This window comes from Carcharodon carcharias, chromosome 3 (assembly GCF_017639515.1).
Source record: "Carcharodon carcharias isolate sCarCar2 chromosome 3, sCarCar2.pri, whole genome shotgun sequence".
NCBI lineage: Eukaryota > Metazoa > Chordata > Chondrichthyes > Lamniformes > Lamnidae > Carcharodon > Carcharodon carcharias.
Window position 1 is genome coordinate 195,076,574 of NC_054469.1, and position 23,986 is coordinate 195,100,559.

Genomic DNA, 23,986 nt, shown 5'->3' on the forward strand with positions numbered 1-23,986 from the left:
GCAATTCTGTGATTCCATGGTGTGTCTTAAACACTATTATTTTCCTGCAAAATTCAGCCCAAAGACTCAGCACATTCCAATTAATTAGTTCCCAGTTCTCAAATCTTTTTCTAGTTTTTCCTTCCTCCTTCAAGTTCCAAAGGTATTAAAATCTATCCCCTAAGTATTAATTCCTGATCTTTGGAGCCCTGGTGGTTTCCTACAGTAGAATAATAAAAAAAAAAATCAGCCATTTTATCTCATTTGGTTCACTGAGGAAAAATGTGAGGAACTAGCAACTGTAAAATGGTTGTTTGTGGTTTAATACTTTAAAATAAAACTTCATACAGCATACAGTACTCAGCTTGATTCAGTGTTATCACTCTCACCTCTGGCTCAGAAGATCATGGGTTCAAGCCTGAATCCAGAGACATCAGTATCTAATCTGGCAGGTGAGTCAATAGCCAGCAGACACAGGATGAAAGATAATTGGCAAAAGAACCAGAGAGGAAATGGAGAGAATTTTTTTTTACACAAACACAGTGACTTATAATGTTTTGGAATGCACGGCCTGAAAAAGTGATGGAAGCAGATTCAAGAGTATTTTCAAAAGGAAACTTGAAAGATAAAGTCTTGGAGGACTATAGGAAAAAAGCAGGGTAATTGAGCTAATTGAAGAGCACTCTTAAAGTGCCAGCACAGGCACAATAGGCTGAATAGGCTCCTTCTGTGCTATACAATCCCATGAATCTTGGCTAGCACTTTAGTGCTGTACTGAGGGAATGCTGCATTGTCATATGTGCCATAATTTAAATTATATAAATAGTCACTTAGCAGCACAGAACTTGAGTATTGCTGAAAAAAAAGAGATATATTGAGGCTTTTCATTTTGTACTCATCAGGACATTTCGCAAGAATACCAACATAAGGGGAAAACAACAATTTATATTGTATGAGAAATGAGCGCTTACTGGTCGGCAAGTGGAGTCTAATTGGTAAAGACATTGCCATGGAGAATGCACGAATTCTTGGTGACTGACAGTTATCTGCCAAGCATCGTTTGAAATTTAAACCAGGCAGCTTGACCTCAATTGATCAAGGCATTGTCCTGAGGAATGAGTCAACAAATGGCCGTCACTTTTTTTGTTTAGCTGAAACAGGTGCAATGTGTGTACATGTTCTTTCTGTCTGCAAAAAGCACGGGGCTCTGTGTATTAATATCTGTAGCTTCTAGTACACTCAAATGCAGCACACTGCAAGCCCAACTGACAATCTTAAATTGGTTGTCAGCTTTCTCAGCAATACACAAATGTTATGTTAAATCAAAGGAGAGGGAGACATGCATTTTTGTCAGTGAACTGATCAGAAAAAAGCATTATAGGCACCATTAACAAACAACACAAACACAGCCAGAGAGTCAGACATTAGCCAATCAAAATTCGTGGATAAGACTTTGGGCAGGTGGACAGGACAGATTAGCATTAAATTGAATCACAGCCATCATTCATTTACTGTATTTCAATCATACGACAGAAATTTTACTTCAACTTGTCAAAAGTGTAAGAAAGAAAAGAGAAAAGAAGTCAAACATCTCGTCGGATCCTAACAATTTGCTCTTTCCTCCAGGCAGGAGTTGAGAATTTACAGCAGCTGTCAAATTTACAGAAACGTTTCTCAACAATCAGGCTTTATTTGACCTCTGAATATAAGATAAGCTATTTTCCCCATAGTGAGCATGAGGGCAACAACCAGAAAAGGATGGGCCAATTAGACAGAGCTTCACCTGAGCAACAAAACATCGTAATCTCTCTAGATCCCACAATTTGTGAGGTACGCTGATGGTGATCAGCTAGCATTAAAAACCATATCTGAAGTAAGTTATTATGTTTAGGGGCCGGGGAAAGGTGGATGGTGAATGAGAGGGGAGACGGAGAAAGAACAAAAGGAAAAAGGCCAGTGATAAGGCAGCATGCAGGAGTGGCCAAATGGATGATAGTGAGAGGCCTTTCTTCACCACTGTCTCTTTCAATTCAGACAATCCATGTTCAACCTTTTTACCTCAATCAATTTTCAAAATTTGGACAACATTCAAAAACCACATGAGCTTCACTCTCATGGGTTATTGCCATCTGATCCCTTAAAATCAATTGCAAACTTATGGGAGAGAAGGTTAAGAGGAGATTTAATTGAAGTGCTCAAAATTATAATAGAGTAGATAGGGAGAAACTGTTTCCACTGGCAAGATGATCAGTAACCAGACAACACAGATTTAAGATAATTGGCAAAAGAACCAGTAAGGCAATGAGTTGTCATTATCTGGAATTACCCGCCTGGGAGTGTAGCAGAAGCAGATTCAACAGCAACTTTCAAAATGGAATTAGATGTAAACTCGAAAGGAAAGAAAATTCAGGGCTATGGGGAAACAACAGGAGAGTGGACTAATTGGATAGTTCTTTCAGAGAGCAGGCACAGGCACAATCGTCAGAATCGACTTCTGTGCTGTAAGATCGTATGAATTTTGCAAATTGTTGCTGGATATCCACCATTCTGTGTTCTCCTGATTATGTGCCCAAATGTAGGGTATAATTTGTATTGCTCTTCGTTCAAACTCAAATTCCACATTACAACAGCACTTCGCCTTTTCAGCTGAATCAATAAAACAGCACAGTACCTCGTTGCTTAGTGATTGAAGACATTGATGATGCTTCTGTGGCAGTGGGCCATGCAGCAAGTGAACTCTCACTACTGGGAGTTACAATCTGGATGCCTTCTCCTGGCTTCTCTTGGTGTTCAAATGCAAAATTGCTGGTTTCTGGGCTCAATATTGCAGACGTTGTTTCAGCAAATGATGAATTTGAGGGAAATACGTGCTCCTGGAAAAGGGAAAGAAAAACACATTACTTGTAGAGAAATATTGCATTACTTTGATGTGCACTCTCAAAGAAAAAAATGGATTGTAGAAAGCAACTTTTGTGGATGACTATTTCCCAAGTGAAAAACGTTTCCAATTTTTTTAAGCATTGATATCAGCTATTCTAGATTTTAGATAAAATTTCTTATTTATATGGATGGATGTTACTCTGTTGCTCCCCCCATCAATGTGGCATTGGCAGACAAGGTATCTTACAAGGGAAAGATCTGAAAATACATCTGTGCACAGTATTGTCACCCAAAAATTCCTTCACCTAAAATGCTCCAGGTCCACCTCTTCCTCTTTGAACCCTTCCAATCTGCCTTTCCCCAATCCACAGCAGAGATGAACCCTCAGCAACAGCACAAGGTTTGGTTTCCGCCATGACTATGCTGTGACATGCCTCTCCATTCTCCCTGGTTGCCCTGCAGCATTCAATATGGATAACTTGTCATCCTCTTCCAATGCCTGTGCTGTCGTTCAGTTTCATGAGACAGCTCTTGCATACTTCTATCTCCAGCTATCTGAACCCAGTCAGCACATCTTCAGCAATGTTGCTCTTTCCCTGCCTCATAACATAACCATTTAAGTACACACCCCACACCCACCACCATCCTCCCCAAGGGTTCGCTTTTGGCCTCTTCTTCTTGCCCATATGCTGCCCTTTGCCAATATTATTCTTAGGAATTGGATCAGCTTTCACACATGTGATCATACCTAACCCTGCTTCTCCATTATCTCCATTGAACGCTTCTGCACTGTAAGACTGCTTGTCTGACATCAGGTGTTGTATGAGTCACAACTTCTTCCATCTCAAAATCAGGTAGATAAAGCCAGTGCCTTAAGCCCCTGTCATTGATTCCTACCCCCTTCTCAGCCACTAAAGGACCTTTCATAAACTTCTAGTCCTGTCTAACCTGGAGTTGAGTTTTAAACACCAGAACCCTTCCAGCACCAAGGTCGCAAACTTTCACCTAGATAACATGGCCCACTTCTACTTCCATGCTGTTGGTCCATTTTTTGTCTTATTTGCAGACTTGGCCACTTTAAAGCACTCTCTGCTGGCCTCCTGCCTTCCTCAATCTCAAATCAGACCAAAGCCCTACCACCTGTATCATGGCCCACTCTAAATTAGCCTTGTCCATCACATCCATCCTGAATAACAAATTATGGCACCCTGTTTCCATATGAATCAAATTCCCCTCGTCTACAAATCACACCATGGCCTTGTCCCTTCACAAACACCCCGTCTCTCTTCCTCTCCCTCTCCCTTATGTCTATCTCCTCCAGCTCCTACATTCTTTCCTGGATGGATTAGATGGGGTTTGGCTTGCTGACATGATGCTCATGATCTTATGGTCTTATGGTATGAACATAGCTCATCCAAGAGTGGCCAATCATTAAATGGCTGTCTCTCATAAAACATTATGCTAGCAGTCAGATATCTCGGAAGCGAAGGGAAAGAAAAGAATTTAAAAAATTAAATAAAAGTTGTCTGATATTCTAAAGTTTATCAAAATCCATGAAGGAGCCACAATGAAAATTTTTAAATGTTAAAAATAATATTGAGCAGAGTGCACTGCTACCTCTTAAAATTGCATTGAAAAAAATTTTATTTTGTAACATTGGTTAAAGTGATGCAATGTCTGAATCCATACTTAGCATGGCTTCATTAAAGAACTGGGTTGAGCAATGTGCAATATCCAAGAGTGCTACAATTAAAATGATAGTTATAATCAATGTTGGGGAGATTGAGAGTTGCTCTTTAAAAATAATGGACACACGCTGTCTTTTACCCTTTTATCTCAGATTCTGCCTCGGTTCCATGCCATTGTCAGCCTTGGCTCAATGGTAGCACACTCGCCTTCAACTCAGAAGGTTTTAAGTTCACGTCCGACTTCAGTACAAAACCAGGCTGACACGACAGAGCAATGTTGAGGGACAGGTGCACTAACAGAGGGGAAATCTTTCAGATGAGTTAAACTAAGGTCTGCCTGCCTTCTCAGGTGGATGAGAATGGTCCCAATGCACTATTTCAAAGAAGAGCAAGAGAGTTCTCCCAGGATCCTAGCCAACAAAAATCCCTCAACCAAAGGGTAAAAAAAGACGATGATCTGACGATTATCGCATGGTTGTTTGTGGGACGTTGCTGTGTGCAAACTGTCTGCCACATTTCCCTACGTTACAACAGTGACTACACTTCAAATGTACTTCATTGCCTGTAAAGCACTCTCGGGGTCCTAATGTTGTGGAAAGAGCTATAGAAATGCTCATCTTTTTGCAGCCATCTGATTGGACAGAGGGCTTGCTCCCAAGTCACTGCCCACTGCCATCCTTGGTTCACCACCAGAAGGCCCAATGACCAACCTAATTTGACCATCCCTTCTAGTTTTACCACCACTTTGTATGGAGCAATTAACTGTTCCCGGGCACTTCCTTAAACAATATGGCTCAGGTCACAAGTTGAGTGAAGTAGAGGCTTGAGCCTGTGATCCTGCTTTCTGAATTGCAATGTGCACTAGTCCTCCAATGGGTTGTATTTTAATTTGACCATAATACATTGCTGTCTACCATTAAACTGCAACTAAAGTATCATCATGATCCAGTTTCAAATTACCACAACAACGATTTGAAACCTGGAGCCCCATCTGTAAAAGCTCTTTAATGCTTCTAATTCAATACATTGATAATTTAAAGCCTTCTACAATGGACTATTGCTTATAGTATAGAGCATAATAAGTATGTTGCTCAGGCTCCTTAAATCTCCAAACCGTAACTTCCCAGTTTCAATTGTGTTGAGGGACTTCCTTTGAGGAAGGCAGGAGAAATGGGAACAACCATTACTCTTCCTTCACCACCTGCCCACTCCCCTCCTCTGCCCCTCCCAAACCCCATCATGTACCCTGGCAGTCTTGGACTGACCTATGGGAAGGTTACCCACTGGTTATCTTTACAATGGCTGACGCACAACATTGAAATCCAAGGAGGATAGGGAGAAAATGCCTTCAAAGAAGAATGAAATAAAACCTGAAACAAGAGCAAGATATTTAAAAGTACCTCTTGAACACTGGTGCTGTTTTCATTTGAATTCTGCAGTAGATTTCCCACTGTCTCCAAAGGGACAAACTTCAGCATATTATTTGCGTCTTGCTTTGTTTCATCACTCCATACTTCCTGAGATTCGTTAACAGCAAAGCCCGCATCGGAAGGGGCTCCATTTTGAATTCCAGCAGACTTATCCTCCTCCTCATCACTGACTCCACTAACCTTCACTGAAGACATATCGAGATCATATTTGGAGTCCCACAGAGGCCAGTCCTGTGTGCCACGCATCTGCTCTTGATCCTTGCTGGAATCTTCTGCATTCCCAACAGTCGCAGGTATTTCTTTGTAATCCATCATGGAGTCCTCCGTTATAGAACCATCAAGACTCAGGCCTTCGCCATACAAGCCTTGCAGGTTACCGTTCCCCTCAGTTGACACCAACTCTCTCTGCTTCCCTATGGAATGCCCTCTGCCTTTATAATGGGCTTCTTGTAAGCTTGATTTCTTAACTGGTGACCTTTGCACAAAGGTTAAATAAGATTCCACAGCGTTGGTCTTCTTTGGTTCACACTCATTCCTGTTCTGGCAGTTTATAATATAACAACGGCCCTCAAACATCCATGCCAAGTCACAGCCAGGAAAATCACAACATGCTGATATACATTCAGACATTGAAACTGCTGGAGGAACTCGCAGGATCTTAGTTGTCTTTAGGTTTGGAGAAACTATGGCATCTGAATACTGAACAGTTTCACTGCAGTAATCGGATAGGCCACCTGTGAAAACATTACAATCTACGGTTAAAATTCCAATTAGTTCAAATTTACATGTATATGACAGCGAACTGGGCTCCTTTACTGCAGTGTTCTACTAGATAATGTGTTGGATATATTGGGGCTGAAATTATGCTACAGGGATAATATCAGAGGAACATTTGACAGGTAATTTTCTGATTTTGCATTCCTGCCAGCGAAAGAAAAAACTTGCATTCACTCGGCATATTTCATGATCTCAGGACATCCCAGAGTGCTTTACAGCCAATGAAGTAGTTTTTATAATGTAGAAATGTAGGATTCACACACAGCAAAGTCCCAACAATTATTAATGGGATAATGACCCAGTAATTGATGGAGGAATAAATATTGCCTGAACTCTGGGGAAAACTCCCCTACTCTCCTTTTACATGCATCTGAGGGGGGCAGGCAGCATCTCATTGAAAAGGTAGCACCATCAGCATTGCAGCATTCCCTCAGTAGAACAATCTGTCTCTAATCTCCAGAGTGGGGATCACAGCTAAGCCAATATTCTTATATGAGCTCACTTGTGCTTTATATAATGTTAGAATCATTTCATGAGACTGGCAATCTTTGGGTCTCATTCTTATCAATATTTTATTTGCTACTGTAACCACTTCTGTGCAAAGCAATGACACATTTTAGCTCACATTACATGATACAATGTAATTTTACAATCATATTTCCCATTCAAGCACAGATATCATATCTGACATTTTACATTATTAAGTTCCATTTATGAATCATCCACCTAGTTGGTAAATCTTGATTAACCTATTCCAAATTTATTCCTTCTCTGGATCCTTAGCTTTTCCACTGTGAACATCACCACCAAAATCACTTACAAATACCACAAACAGCAGAAGCCTAGCAGTCCATTCAGTTATAAATATTAATCAATACTTTCCCCCATTGTTATATCATTAATTTATTGTCCAATTTAATTCACAGTCCTGTGTCAGCCATGGTACAGTAGTAGCCCCCTTATGAGCATGGTTCAAGCCCCATTTCAGAGACTGAGCATACCATCTAGGCTGAAACCCCAGTGCTGTACTGAGAGAGTGTTGCATTGTTGAAAATGCTGTCTTTCAGATGAGACATTAAATCAAGGCCCTATTTACCATCTCAGGTCCCACAGCACTATGTCAAAGAACAAGGAAGTTTTTCCCCAGTCTCCTAGCTCCCTCAAACAAACCACTGAAATAGATTATCTGGTCATTATCTCATTGGTGTTTGTGGTAACTTGCTGTGCACAATTTGGCTTCTGTGTTTCCTATTATAGAAAGCTGACTATACTTCATAGAAGTACTTCACTGGCTTTTAGGAATTGCAAGGTCGTGAAAGGTGCTACAAAAATGCAAGTTCCTTCTTTCTTTTATCCCAAGAATTTCTAAGTAAGCTGTAACTATTTTGTAAGACGTTATGTTAAAATTTTCTGAAAGCCATGACTTTGAGGTGTTGAATTTCCTTTGGCTGCATTGCAGCTTCTGGAATTGCAATGATGCAGTATTCCTGCCTGCCCTTTGTTGCATCCCAGACACTAGGAAATGGACTGGAACAATGCTTTTAAATATTTTGGATGGGCTGGTTTCTGGAACATAAGCCTTAGGGGTGAGGAGAGGAGGGAAGAAAATCATTGTGGATCAACCCACAGAGGGCAAGTTGGGCAGGCAACGCTGGGCAAAGAGTGTGCAGGAAAAATTCTGCTGGTTTCCTTGATGCAATCAGTCACAGAGCAGAGCAATCAACAGTATCAGGGAAACAAAGCTTTTAAAACTGAAACTACCGCTACCCACCTATTGCTGACATCCTCATCCATGCCTTTCTCACCGTCATCTTCCATCTTCCGTAAACTTCAGCTCATCCAAAAATCTGTTGTCTCCATCCTTTCCTGCACCAAGTCCCATTTGCTCATCATGCTATCCTTGCTGACCTACATTGGCTCCCAATTCACCAAACTTCTCAAATTGAAAATTCTCACCCTCATATTCAAATCCCTTCATAGTCTGGTCCCTCCCTTCCTCTATAACCTTCTCCAGCTCTAAAACTTTCCCCTTAAACTCCATATTCCTCTGACTCCAGCGTCTTGCACATTTTTATTGAGGGCAGTGACTTCAGTCACCAGGTCTCACACTTCGGAACTGCCTTCCTGAAAAATTTTCAAAAGGAATTTTTTTCCTACATTAAAGTCGCTAAATTGTTGCTTTGTGTGTTGAGGCTATGCCTGACAAAATAAAGGTCCCAAAAAATGTTATTACCTTGAAATCTGAATTAAGCAATTGCAATGAAAGGGCATAGCAGGCCTTTTAAGTGTAATTCAAATTATCCAGTAATTCAGGTTAAGTGACTTGGCATAAATAGGAGCAGATTGTTTAAGAAACTCAATCATGTTTTTCATGGTAGTTGTACATCTAATAACACCTCTAGATGGTATCATACAAACCTGATTTCTGCATTGGAGTAGTCACGGTTAGTGAGAATCTCAGAGATAGTGAAAACAATAGGCAAGAAAGCTTATGACATTTGTAATTCAATAACCCTTGTACACATTGATCTGGATAGTTCTCTGATCGGCAAGGCTGAAGTGTTTGAGGCTGGCTGCCCCAAAAAATTACCTTGTCCATAGGCTGCAGTGAAAACTTCCTCTTCTTCCTGCAGCAGGGCCCACATCATACTAACAGCATAGGTTTCCTTCTTGGCACATTGCAAAGCCACACCCAATCACACCCCTTGAAGTCAGTCTTCAGCTCAATGACAGGAGTAATTTTTAATGATTTTTACTATTTTAAAATAGTTATGACACTTATTAAAACTGTTCTAAACTTTTAAACATTTATAACAGATTTAAGCTGGCCAGGGTCTGTCCCTCAATGGAATGTCAATTGAAGTTCAGTGGCAGACCTTTAAAGGGATGTTTCAAAATACACAGAATAGACACATTCCAATGAGTAAGAAAAATTCCAAGGGGAGGGCCCACCATCCATAGTTAACTTAAAAAGTTAGACAGTATCAAACTTAAAGAAAAAGCATATAATTACGCAAAGATGGGTGACAGGTCAAAAGATTGGAAAGAATATAAAGAACAGCACAGAATAACAAAAAGATTAATAAGGACGGAAAAATTAGAGTACGAGAGAAAGCTAGCTAGTAATATAAAGATGGATAGTAAGAGTTTCTATCTTTATTTAAACTAGAGTCAACAAAGTGAGCATTGGTCCTATAGTGAGTGCGTCTGAGGAATTGATAATGAAAAGTTGGGAGATGGCAGATAAAGTAAGCAGGTATTTTGCTTCAGTCTTCACTACAGAAGACACAAGTAACATCCCAGAAATAGCTGTAAATCAGGAAATGGAAGTATGGAAGAATTCAGGAAAATTACAATTACTAGGGAAGTGATATTGAGCAAATTGTTGGGGCTGCAGTCTGACAAATCCCCAGGTCCGGATGGACTTCACCTTAAGGTCTTGAAAGAAGTGGCTAGTGAGATAGTTGATGTCCTAGTTTTAATTTTCCAAAGTTCCCTAGATTCGGAGAAGGCTCCATTAGATTGGAAAATAGCAAATATAACTCCTTTATTCAAAAAGAGAGGAGACAGAAAGCAGGAAACTACAGGCCAGTTTGCCTAACATCTGTCAGAGGGAAAATGTTAGAAGCTATTATTAAAGATGCTGTAGCAGGGCACTTAGAAAAATTAAAGGCAATCAGGCAGAGTCAACTTGGTTTTGTATCACGGAAATCACGTTTAACCAATTTATTGGCGATCTTTGAACGAGTCACATGTGTTGTTGATAAAGGGGAACCAGTAATGTACTGCACTTAGATTTCCAGAAGGCATTTGTTAAAGAGCCACATCAAAGGTTATTGCAGAAAATAAAAGCTCATTGTGCAGGGGATAACATATTGGCATGGATAGAAGATTGGCTAACAGGAAGCAGAGGGTTGACATAAATGGGCCTTTTTCTGGTTGACAAGATGTGACAAGTGGTGTGCTACAGGGATCAGTGCTGGGGCCTCAACTTTTTACAATTTATATAAATGACTTGGATGAAGAGACCGAAGGTATAGTTGCTAAATTTGCTGATGACACAAAGATAGGTAGGAAAGTAAATTGTGAAGAGGATGTACGGAGGCTACAAAGTGACATGGATAGCTTAAGTGAGTGGGCAAAATCTGGCAAATGGAATATAATGTGGGCAAATGTGAAATAATTTTGGCAGGAAGAATAAAAAAGCTTTTTATCTAAATGGTGAGAGATTGCAGACCTCTGAGGTTCTGAGGCATCTGGGTATCCTGGTGAATGAATCACAAATGGTTAGTATGCAGATATGCAGGTAATTAGGTAAGCTAATAGAATGTTATCATTTATTGTGAGGGGAATCGAGTACAAAAGTAGGGAGGTTATGCTTCAGTTATACAAGGCATTGGTGAGACCACATCTGGAGTATTGTGCACAGTACTGGTCTCCTTATTTAAGGAAAGATGTAAATGCATTAACTGTTCAGAAAAGGTTTACTAGACTAATACCAGGAATGAGTGGGTTGTCTTATGAGGAAAGGCTGGACAGGTTAGGCTTTTTTTCTTCTCCGCCGAAGCTGCCAGATCTGCTGAGTTTTTCCAGGTAATTCTGTTTTTGTTTTGGATTTCCAGCATCTGCAGTTTTTTTGTTTTTAGGCTTGTATCCACTGGAAGTTAGAAGAGTAAGAGGCAACTTATTTGAAACCTTTGAGATCCTGACGGGTCTTGACAGGGTGGATGTGGAGAAGATGTTTCCTCTTATGGGAGAATCTAGAACAAGGAGATGAGGAGAATTTTTTTTCTCTGAGGGTTCTGAATCTTTTGAACACTCTTCCTCAAAAGGTGGTGGAAGCAGAGTTTTTGAATATTTTTTAAGGCAGTACAAGACAGCATTTCATTATTTGGTTTGTGTTTCTTCGATAAACTTGTGGTTGCCCATATGCTATTGTTTGAGAAACTGAGAGCTGTCTTTATTATATTAACAGTATACACAACCTATACATGGGCAGTGGACCTGTGCAAAAGAGATCAATAGACTGATCACTCAGCCTTTTCTGGGCTAATATCAATGTTATTAACAAAATACAAGGATGGGTATAATTATGGGTATGAGAATACTGTGGTTGTTACTGGACTATAATTGAAAAGCCTGGAGGAGTGTGCGAGAGGACCACCTGGGACAGGCAGTCAGTAGCATCTAGAGGAGAGTGCAAGAGGACCACCCTGGGACAGGCAGTCAGCAGCACCTAGAGGATCTAGTCTATCTAAAGGATCTAGCATCTAGTCTATACTCAAGTAAGAGTAAGAATAAAAGAATGGAGCAAAGGGTCCATATTCTATTTAGTTAAGATATGTCTGAGGAGCTCAGTCCCATGATTCATACATCCTGCGCTATGTGGGAAATCCTAGATGCTCCTGGTGGTCTGGTGACCATGTGTGCAGGCGGTGCCTCTGACTGGAGCAACTCAAGCTCCGGGTTTTGGAGTTTGAGCAGCAGTTGGGGACAATACGATACATTCAAGAGGCTGAGAGGTTCATGGATAGCACGTTTCAGGATGTGATCACCCGCAGCTTAAGGAAGTGAAAGCAGAGAGGGAATGGGTGACCACCAGACAGTGAGGGAATCCCCCTAGTGCATCTCTCTCGCAAACTGTTTTTCGGCCTTGGAAAACGGTGAGTGTGACGGTTCCTCTGTTGAGGCCAACCAGAGCAAAGCCCATGGCACTGTGGGTGGTCCAGCTGCTCAGGGCGGGAGGAGGAAATGTGGAAGGGCAATAGTGGTAGGGAATTCATTAATGAGGGGTGCAGACAGGTGCTTCTGCGGCCATTGACGTGACTCCAGGATGGAATGTTGCCTCCCGGGTGCCAGGGTCAAGGATGTTACAGAATGGCTGCAGGACATTCTGAAGGGGGAGGGTGAAAAGCCAGAGGTCGTGGTCCATGTTGGGACCAATGATGTAGGAAGAAAGAGAAATCAGGTCTTACAAGCAGACTTTAGGGAGTTAGGTAGGAAATTGAAAAGGAGGACTTCAAAGGTAGCAATCTCCAGATTACTCCCAGTGCCATGCAATAGTGGTATAGGAACAGAAGGATAGAGCAGATGAATGCATGGCTGGAGAGATTATGGAGGGAGGGCTTTAGATTCCTGGGGCATTGGGACCGTTTCTCGGGGAGGTGGCACCTGTACAAGTTGGACGGATTACATCTGAACAGGAACAAGACCAACATCCTCGCGGCAAGGTTTGCTAATGCTCTTGGGGTGGATTTAAACTGAATTGGTAGGGGATGGGATCCTGAAAAGTGGTTGAGAGGGGAGAGAAGATGAGATAGAATTAGAAGTTAAAACACTACTAAGTGAGTCTAGAATGCAGAGGAAACATAGGCTAAATAAGAAAGAAGTGACTTTAGCAAGGATATATGGAATATGTTTTAATGCAAGGAGCCTGGGGAATAAGACAGACGAGCTGAGGGCTCAACATTCCTGGTTATAGGGTTTTCAGACAAGATAGAGAGGTGGATAGAGGAGGACGGGGCATCACAATATTGATCAAGGAATCAATTATAGCTGTGAGGAGGGATGATATCTTGGAAGGATCATCAAATGAGGCCATGCGAGTAGAAGCAAAAAACACAAAAGGCGCAAACACACTGTTGGGTGTGTGCTATAGGCCCCCAAACAGTCAGAGAGATAGAGGTTCAAATACGTAATCAAATTTCAGAGAAGTGTAAGAATAATAGGGCAGTAATAGTAGTAGATTTTAACTACCCAAGTATTAACTGGGATAGTTTTAGTGTGCAAGGTAGGGAGGGAGTAAAATTCTTAAGTTGCATCCAGGAGAACCTTTTTAGCCAGGACGTAGAAAGCACAACAAGGGAGGGGGCAGTTCTGGACCTAATATTCAGAAATGAGCCCGGACAGGTGGAAGGCGTATCAGTAGGGGAACATTTTGGAGATAGTGACCATAACTCAGTTAGATTTAGGATAGTTATGGAAAAGGAAAAGGTTGGGCCAGGAATAAAAGTACTAAACTGGGGAAAGACTAACTTTATTAAGAGGAGATGTGACTTGGCCCAAGTGGGCCGGGAGCAGCTACTTACAGATAAAACTGAGTCAGAGCAGTGGGAGGCATTCGAGGAGGAAATAGTGGGAGTACAGGTCAAATATGTTTCCATAAAGACAAATGGGGGGGACCAAGTCTGGAGAACCCTGGATGTCAAGGGACATAAAGGTTAGAATTAAGGAAAAAAGGGAAGTTTATGGCAGATACTGAGGGCTCAATAAGGCAGAGTCCTTAGAGGAGTATAAAAAGTGCAGTGGGGAACTTAAAAAGGAATTTAGAAAAGATAAGAGAGTACATGAGAAAGTATTGGTGGTAGAATAAAGGAAAACCCAAAGGAGTTTTTTTAAGTATATAAAGAGCAGGAGAATAACTAGGGAAAGAGTAGGGCCAATTAGGGACCATAGGGGTAATCTGTGAGTGGACCCAGAAGACGTGGGTGCAGTTCTCAATGAATACTTTGCATCTGTCTTCACAATGGAAAAGGACGATGAAGATATAGACAGTAGGGTGGAGGACAGAGATATTAGAGGAAATTTACATAGAGAGAAAGCAGGTATTAGCAGGTTTAGTGGCCTTAAAAGTGAATAAACCCACAGGCCCAGATGAGATATATCCCAGGCTGTTGAGGGAGGAAAAGGAAGAAATATCAGGGACTCTGGCAGTAATTTTCAAATCCCCTCTGGCCACAGGTGAGGCGTCAGAGGACTGGATGACTGCTAATGTTGTCCCATTATTAAAAAAGGGAGGAAGGGATAGACCAGGAAATTACAGGCCAGTCAGTCTAACCTCGGTGGGTGGGTCGGGAGTTTCTAGAAAGAGTTCTGAAGGACAGAATATATCCGCACTTGGAGAGACACTGATTAATCAGGGACAGTCAGCATGGATTTAAGGGAAGGTTGTGTTTGACAAATTCAATCGACTTTTTTGAGGAGGTGACCAGGAGTGTTGATGAGGGTAATGCATTTGATGTGGTCTACATGGACTTTAGCAAGGCTTTTGATAATGGCCCTCATGGCAGACTGGTCAAGAAAGTAAGAGTCCATGGGATCCAAGGCAAAGTGGCACGTTGGATCCAAAATTGGCTGAGAGCCAGGAAACAGAGGGTGATGGTAGAGGGATGTTTCTGTGACTGGAAGTCTGTTTCCAGTGGGGTTCCGCAGGGCTCGGTGCTGGGGCCCTTGCTGTTTGTGGTGTGCATAAATGATTTAGATTTAAATGTGGGGGATATGATCACGAAGTTCACGGATAACACGAAAATTGGTAGGGAGGTAAATAGTGGGGAGGATAGCTGTAAACTGCAGGAGGATATCAATGGACTGGTCAGGTGGGCAGAGCAGTAGCAAATGGAAGTCAACCTGGAAAAGTGTGTGAGTTAATGCACTTGGGGAGGGCTAACAAGGCAAGGGATTACACTATGGTAAGGTAGGACCCTGGAAAGGACTGAAGATTAGAGGGACCTTGGTGTGCATATCCATTGATCCCCAAAGGTAGCAGAGTAGGTAGATAAGGTGGTTAAGAAGGCATATGGGATATTAGCTGAAGCATAGAATACAAGAGCAGGGAGGTTATGCTGGAAGAGTATAAAATGCTGGTTAGGCCACAATTGGAGAACTGCGTGCAGTTCTGGTCACCACATTACAGGGGGGATGTGATTGCACTGGAGAGGGTGTAGAGGAGATTTACCAGGATGCTGCCTGGGCTGGAGGGTATGAGCTATGAGGAAAGATTGGATAGGCTGGGATTGTTTTCCTTGGAGCAACGAAGGTTAAGAGGGGACCTGATAGAGGTGTATAAGGTTATGAAGAGCATAGATAGGGTAGATAGGAAGGCACTTTTTCCATTAGTAGAGGGGTTAATAACCAGGGGACAGATTTGCAAATCTACATCCCAAGAATGAATGAAAGAAACATATATCCAGTAATCTATTTGTTGCAATTTTTCCTATGCTTAACCATTCACAAGATGCAAAGGAACAGTGCTGTTATTTGAAAACTTCATACAACCTGGCTGTTTGATAATTCAAACTGTATATACTTGGTGCATCAAATACTGTTGTCACACAGCAACGTGTCCCTCAATTATGCACTTTCACTGTGTATATCTGATTGGGAAGGAAAACTGGCAATTTATCTAATTGTCTTCCGCTCCACAGATGCTGTCAGACCTGCTGAGTTTTTCCAGCTATTTTTGTTTTTATTTCAGATTTCCAGCATCCGCAGTATTTTGCTTTTATATTGTGGCAGTTTATCTAGCCCATTGAGGTTCATACACCATCATCCAACCTGAATCAAAGAAAACAAAAGGAGTGCAAGAGCTATCCACATAAACATGGTTAGTTCACCACTCCATATCACCCAAAAAATGGCAAAAGAATTGGAATAATGGTCAGCCCTATCAAAGGCAGCTCAGAACTAGTTGACAAGTGGCTCAAGGAAGTGGAAAAACCTGAATTAAGTTATCTTGCCTGTGACATGCTAAGGGGGTTGAGAAAGAATTGTGTGAGAGACACTTCAGGATCTAAAACTATTGAACTTATCAGAAAGTTTCAAAGGTTCATAGCTTTATCCCAGACACAATGGACAAATAGCCTCCTTGTGTATTGTATCATTCTACGATTCTAACCAGAGCACCAGACTGAACCAGTGCTACATCTGATTATCTTTTTTTTTAAGTTGATCTGCGTAAGTCAACTGAATACATAAAATGGCAGGTGGGCTGGCCATTCCCATAATCAGGTTTATCTGCATAAACTGGAATGAGGAGATGCCTTTCTGTAGAATCAGGCACATATCAAGAGTCTATAATGGGACCGAAGATCAATTTCTACAAAAATAAAATTCAACAAAGTCAAAACAAGGAGATTGTTTCTTCAAGAAATTACTTTTGTTCTGGTAGTGGGATCATGATTATACAGCTGGTGTAAAATTAGGTCATAATATTTCACAGAAAACTAAGCCTCAAGGTTGAAGTAAGGAAAAGCTATTTATTTTGCCAAATACTAAATAAGGCCCTTTTAAGATTTTCCTTTCACATTCAAGCAGCTTCAGTGATATTCTAAACATGTTTAAATGGTATGAGACGATTTACATATGTATTAATATTTAAAAAACAGCAACCACATCCTCTAATAGGTTATGCTAAACATGCCACTTACATGTAATTAGATGTGACTGCAAACTGATTCACAAGGATATAGGAACCTATGAAACTGATATCCCAGTTATACTTTATGCCTGATTTAATGTGATCACACAACAACAATTCAACTCAATGCAGATTAGTATCAGTATTCAGACTAATGGCCGTGGACTGACATTGTACCTTACAGTCAATATAGGGTAGAACTTAAACACGGCACTTAAAACGAATACTTTGTTAAATAACAGGAAAGGGCAACTCTTCCATAGGTTCAGGTAGCTTATATAGTAAGCAGCTGTGTCACATAAACCTATGAAACTGATATCCCAGTTATACTTTATGCCTGGTATATTGTGATCACACGACAACAATTCAACTCAATGCAGTTTAGCATCTTTAATCAGACCAATGGCCTTGGACTGACATTGTACCTTACAGTCAATATAGTGTAGAACTTAAACACGGCACTTAAAACGAATACTTTGTTAAATAACAGGAAAAGGCAACTCTTCCATTGGTTCAGGTAGCTTATATAGTAAGCAGCTGTGTTAAATAAACCAGAGAGGATCGAGGTTCAATTCCCCTTTATGTGCTGAGTTAATTGATCTCATCGTCACAGCAACTTTAGTGATGCTACAATTTGCCTAGCACCCCTGGGTTAGGAAGATGGAAAATCAGGCAGGGTTGTGTACCCATGCCCCTTGCTGGGAGTATATGTATGTGGGTGGTAGATGAGGACCAGTTTAAGCTCAGCTATAATGGCCTCTGCAATCAAGTCAGATACTCTGCTGACACTGCTAAGATTCATGCGTAAAAGGTGGGTACTTGAATCAAGTGTCAGAAGGTTTTTTTTTAATTATTCATTCACTGGATGTGGGTTTCACTGGCTGGGCCAGCATTTATTGTCCATCCCTAGTTGCCCTTGAGAAGGTGGTGGTGAGCTGCTTTCTTGAACCACTGCAGTCCATGCAGTGTAGGTACACCCACAGTGCTGTTAAAGAGTGTTCCAGGATTTTTACCCAGTGACAGTGAAGAAACGGTGATATATTTCCAAGTCAGGATGATCAGTGACTTTGAGGGGAACTTCCAGGTGGTGGTGTTCACATCTATCTCCTGCCCTTGTCCTTCTAGATAGTAGTGGTTGTGGGTTTGGAAAGTGCTGTTGAAGAAGCTTAGGTGAATTCCTGCAGCGCATCTTGTAGATGGTACACACTGCTGCTACTGTGCACCGGTGGTGGAGGAAGTGAATGTTTGTGGATGTGGTGCCCATCATGAGGACTGCTTTGTCCTGGAGGGTGTCAAGCTTCTTGAGTGTTGTGGGAGCTGCACTCATCCTGCCAATTGAGAGTATTCCATCATGCTCCTGACTTGTGCCTCCTAGATGCTGGACAGGCTTTGTGCAGTCAGGAGGTGAGTTACACATCGCATGATTCCTAGCCTCTGACCTGTTCTTGTAGCCACAGTATGTTTATGGCTGGGTCCAGTTCCATTTCTGGTCAATGGTAATGCCCAGGATGTTGATAGCAGGGGATTCAGTGATGGTAATGCCATAAACTTCAAGGGGTGATGGTTGGATTCCCTCTTGTTGAAGATGGTAATTGCCTGACACTTGTGTGACACGAATGTTACTTGCCACTTGCCAGCTCAAGCCTGGATATTGTCCGGGTCTTGCTGCATTTGGAAATGGACCGCTTCAGTATCTGAGGAGTCGCAAATGATGCTGAAAATTGTGCAATCATCAACAAACATCCCCGCTTCTGACATTATGGTGGAAGGAAGGTCATTGATGAAGCAGCTGAAGATGGTTGGGCTGAAAACACTACCCTGAGAAACTTGTGAGATGACTGACCTCCAACAACCACAACCATCTTCCTTTGTGCTAAATATGTATCTGACCAACCGACAGTTTTCCCCCGATTCCCATTGACTCCAGGAACCAAAGTACTAGATAGTAACCAAGGCCCACAGATCAGTATCCCAAAGTCAAGAAGGTGTCTTTGGGAATGTAGATGGAAGAGCCATTAACCAAAAGACACATATAATATAAAATTGACAAAAGAGCCAATGGGGAGATGAGGCTTTTTTTAAAATGCAAGAAGTTACGATCTGGAATGCCTTTCCTGTAAAGTAGTGGAGACAGTGTAGGATCGGAATCCCCATCAACTGGACTTTATTAAATATAAAAACTCCAAAGACCTCGCTTCATGGACATAAACACTGCAAAACAAAATAGGGCAAACTCAACACAGGCTGTACCGCAAGGGGTTAATCTTCAAACATGTCAATACTGAAACCAAATTGCTGTGTAAAGATACTGGGACATTATCATCTCAATGACACAAAGCAGGTGCCATCAGACAATGCAATTAAAGAAACTGAGAGACCATCACAGCAAATGGCCCTAGACAACAGTCATCACACAAACAAACATCGATGACAGCTAAGGAGAAATGGATCTTTTCAAATGCACCTTAAATTGAGATCCAGAGACATCACACTAAGATGGGGTCCAGTGTTTCAGTCATGGAAACAACATTGTGGTGAATAGGCTCTCTGAACCAAGGCAGGGACCAGACTAAAGAGGTTACGGGGTGCTAAGCACGGACCATCCAAACAGAATGTGCTCCAGCAAATGTACTTTCATACTATAAACAAGATTTGTAATAAAAAGGCCAAGGCTGTGGGGTCTGACATTGCAGTCACCGAGGAGGATCAGGAATGGTCAACCTAATTCACGGACATACGGCATGCACCAGAATGACCAACCGTATGGGGAGTTATAAGTATCAGCCAGATCTACGGATTTTGGGGCTGAGAATTAAGGATAGCTTTAAGGGTAGTAACTAAATCCTGACAAGGTGATTTGAGTTGGACCAAGTAAGTTTTGGGGCAGAAATGTGGGGTTTTGCCTGTGGTTCTACTTTTCAGTGGAGTTTTATAAATGAGTTTGTGGTTTACAGTGTTGTGCGGCATCATTACACTAGTGTAGAGCTCTTGTACTAGGGGCAGTGGAGGTTTTCTGTCAACAAATAAGTTTGTGATTGAACCCCAACCCCTGCATCCCTGAGAGTTTGTTGTTTATAAAATCCTAAAGCCAAGAGCCAACAGTAAACGTAAACGAGCACTGATCGAACCCCTCACAACAATTACCGTAGTAACTTGCAGAAAAAAATAATAGAAAAGGAAACAGGGCTATAGGGAAAAAGTAGGGGAGTGGGAACACTTGAATACTCTTTCAAAAAGCTGATGCAGGCTGAACGGCCTTCGTCTCTGCTGTATATTCTATGATTTTAGGAAGGGGAAGAAAATTGACAGAAAAACTGATGAGGTTATAAAAACAAGTCAGTAATCAGGCTGAAGAGCAGTAGTCTGTCTGTATTTGAGTGTGTTCACATGCAGCTTTGTGGAAAACTAAGAACTATATCTAATCTTAGGAACAGACTGAATTCTGTATCGGTTTGATATAACCAACGCATAAATCTTCAACAGAAACAAACCCAAAATCTATTCTGTTTTCAAATTACAACTGGCAACACAGCAACGAAAATATAACTTTCTGAACAGAAAACCAAGACAAGAAAATAAACCAATCCATTGCAAAAGCAAAATACTGCCAATGCTGGAAATTTGAAATCAAAACAGAAGTTCTAATGAAAGGTCATTGACCTGAAACGTTAATTGTTGTTTCTCTCTCCACAGATACTCCTAGATCTGCTGAATATTTCCAGCATTTTCCACATTTAAACCAATCCATTACTTCAGTAACATACCTGTTATGGTGCACAGCAATGCAACACTGAAGAAAAGCTGAAAGTGGGTCATTTTCACAGCAGCAAGCTCCATTCAAGCTCCGAAGTGACATGTATCTGCTTTTTTTTCAAAATTCCACTTTCCTTTATCTTCCTTCAACGGCAATTTTGGAAATACTAGAATAAAATAAACACATGAAAGTTATCAGCCCAATGGTACAAAACACACGTCAATAAGATCAACATCACCAGTGCTCAAGTCTTTTATACGTAGTTATGATACCATTACTTTGCTGAAGATTTGCATTTATAATGCGTCTGAGAATGTAAAAAAGCATAATGCTAATGGCATTTTATCCTGTGTAAATGGTCTGCGCCTCAGAACACAGCTTCTTTCAAGTAACTACCTTTCAGGCAATCCTTTTTCTTTTATTTGTACAACAGATGTGGGCATCAATGGCAAGGCCAGCATTTATTGCCATCCCTAATCGCCACTGAGGAAGTGGTGGTGAGCGATCTTCTTGTACCATAGCAGTACTGTTAGGGAAGGAGTTCCAGTGACATTGAAGGAATGGGGATATATTTCTAAGTCAGGATTGTGCGCAACTTGGAAGAAAACTTGCAGGTTCCCAAACCTTATCACACTTGGACTCTTAGTTGCTATTAATGCCAGCGTTGCTTCTCTGTCAAAAGGACATCGCCAAAGTACAACACAGCATTGCTTCTCTATATGAGGGCAACATCGATGCTAACATATTGCCAAAAAGGCTCTACCAAATCTGTTCAAATAGTATGGCTGTAAATAAATTAAAAATAAAAAATGAAGATACTCTAGCTCTAAAGATCCTGTATGAATAAGATTTGTGCAGTTTCATGACAGTTCTTAGTGGGCATGTGTCTGCAGCACAAAACTGCCCTAAACGTGGCACTGTTTGGTAATGTTTTTCAGAGAAGCAACTGGCTAGCCATTGTAGGAATGGACAAGTGTACCCTTCAGAGTTGGGTAAAGTGTAAATTGTACCTGATTGAGGAGTAGTCAATACCAATTGGATGCCTGAAATGCAAAGTGCTTCATTCCCCAAGTCTATGTCCCTCACCATATGATCAGCACAAAATTGGCAAGGTGGTGTGATATTACAGTAATGCCTGTATGCACAACCAATATGTCGTAAAAAATATACATTCTAAACTACCAGCACCCTCCCTTCATCATCCATACCAACATAACACTAAGTCCCCACAATATGAAAATCATTTTTTAGAAATGCTTAGCAGTGCTGTTTCTTTATCTGCTGATTGGAAGTGCCATCGTTACGAATATGAAGGCAAAGTGGGGTAGTGACAGGGGTCATCTGACCTGCTCTGAATTCTGCCTAACAAGCATGGCTGGCTTGGTTGCTATGAAGGCACTGGGGGATTGGGAAGTGCAGTGAGGCTGTGTAAGCATTATATGTTCTGAAACTAGTCCATCAATTCCCCAGTGTGAGAACACACTGGTTTCACTTTTTAAGGAAGTCTAGGTGTAGTCTATTCTTGATCTCTCACAATACCGAAGCCAAAGATGGATATATGTTTTATACCAGACAGATTAGAAGGGAGTAAAGATTGGACGAAAGCAAGACAGGCAGTAATACCAAGAAAATGATGAGGATAACTGAGGTATGCCTCCCATTGGTTCAAAAAGATGACTCCACTTGTGATCATTATCCTGCGACACCTACTGGACAATGTGTGTATTGACAATGGAGGAGGATAAGATCTGACTTGGCTCTGGTGATCTTCATGAAAAAAATTCCTCACCAATACTCACTTTGTTGCTTCATATAATAAAGTGGTGTATTGAGTTAGGATACGTAGGAGACCAGTGCCTGCTTAACAATATGGCAGCAGTAGTCAATGTTTTCAGGAGAGGAAGAGGTAGGAAAATGGGCACAAAATATAAGTGCACATTTTCATAAATACCTTAAAGCATGCTTTTGTTAATCAGATCCAGTGGTGCTGATTGAGATTGTAATATCCCACAACTCACTAATTCAATGATTTACCTTCCACATAAGCAGGCTACACTATCCATAAGAGAGTGGGTGCATACAAGTTGTCAGCTTTGCTCAGTGGTAGCACTCTCAGATGGACTAGATGGATTGATGGACTAGTTTCAGGACATATAAAATGCTTACACAGCGTCACTGCACCTCCCACTCCCCCAGTGCCTTCATAGCAACCAAGCCACCCAGGCTTGTTAGGCAGAATTCAGAGCAGGTCAGATAACGCCTGTCACTACCCCACTTTGCCGTTGTATTCGTAATGATGGCACTTCCAATCAGCAGATAAATAAACAGCACTGCTAAGCATTTCTAAAGAATGATTTTTATATTGTGGGGTCTTAATGTTATGTTGGTATGGATGATGAAGGGAGGGTGCTGGTAGTCTAGAATGTATATTTCTTTTTATGACATATTGATTGTGTATACAGGTACTACTGTAATATCACATCACCTTGCTAATTTTGTGCTGATCATGTGGTGAGGGACACTAGACTTGGGGAATGAAGCACTTTACATTTCAGGTATCCAACTGGTATTGATCACTCCTTTGGGTCAGAAGCTCATGGGTTCAAGTCCCAGTCCAGAACTAGACAAACATAATCTAGGTTAGCATCTAACTGCAGTACCAAGGGAGCACATATTGTCAGAGGTAGCTTTAGATGAGAGGTTAAACCAAGTACCAATCATCCATTCAGGTGACGATTAAAGATTCCAAAGTACTATTTGGAGACGAGTATGGGGAATTGTCCCAATTTTCATCCCTAACCAATACCACCAAATCAGATTAACTGGTCATTTATCTCATTGCTGTTTGTAGGACATTATGTGCAAAACGGCTGCATCATTTGCCTCTAGTGATGGCATTTTAAACAAATTAATTGGCTGCAAAACATTTTGGGATATCACATGGGCATGAAAGTCACTAAATAACTAAGTTGTTTACTTATTTACAGCTGCTACTTTCAAAGTGTATCTACATAATTGTTAATGTCCAGAAGTTGGTAGCACCAATGATCTAAGCTATGATTTGTGGGGGTGAGGAGGAGAGCAGATTTCTGATTCTATTACCCAATAGTTTGATTTGTAAATGTATTATGCAATGTAGTGGTCAGTCATAAGACCACAATGGTCCATTTCAGCTTCATTCCCTGATTGCTGGGTCGTATCCAATGTCTCAATGTATGAGAATAGGAGTACGGTTAATAATTATAGTTCACTCTTCTCCAAGTTGAATATTCTGCCTATATTC

General features: G+C 41.2%; 1 protein-coding gene across 1 annotated transcript in view; it reads right to left on the reverse strand.

Annotated features, from left to right (window-relative positions):
• The window catches only part of kiaa0319 (KIAA0319 ortholog), a 122,632-nt gene extending 113,233 nt beyond the window's left edge, over positions 1–9,399 (reverse strand). Inside the window, exons 1-3 of the mRNA XM_041184007.1 lie at positions 9,345–9,399; positions 5,948–6,711; positions 2,651–2,852 (exon numbers count right to left, since the gene is read on the reverse strand). Coding sequence (XP_041039941.1) covers positions 2,651–2,852; positions 5,948–6,711; positions 9,345–9,399 — 1,021 coding nt within the window. The remainder of the gene's footprint in view (positions 1–2,650; positions 2,853–5,947; positions 6,712–9,344) is intronic.
• Between the last annotated feature and the right edge of the window lie 14,587 nt (positions 9,400–23,986).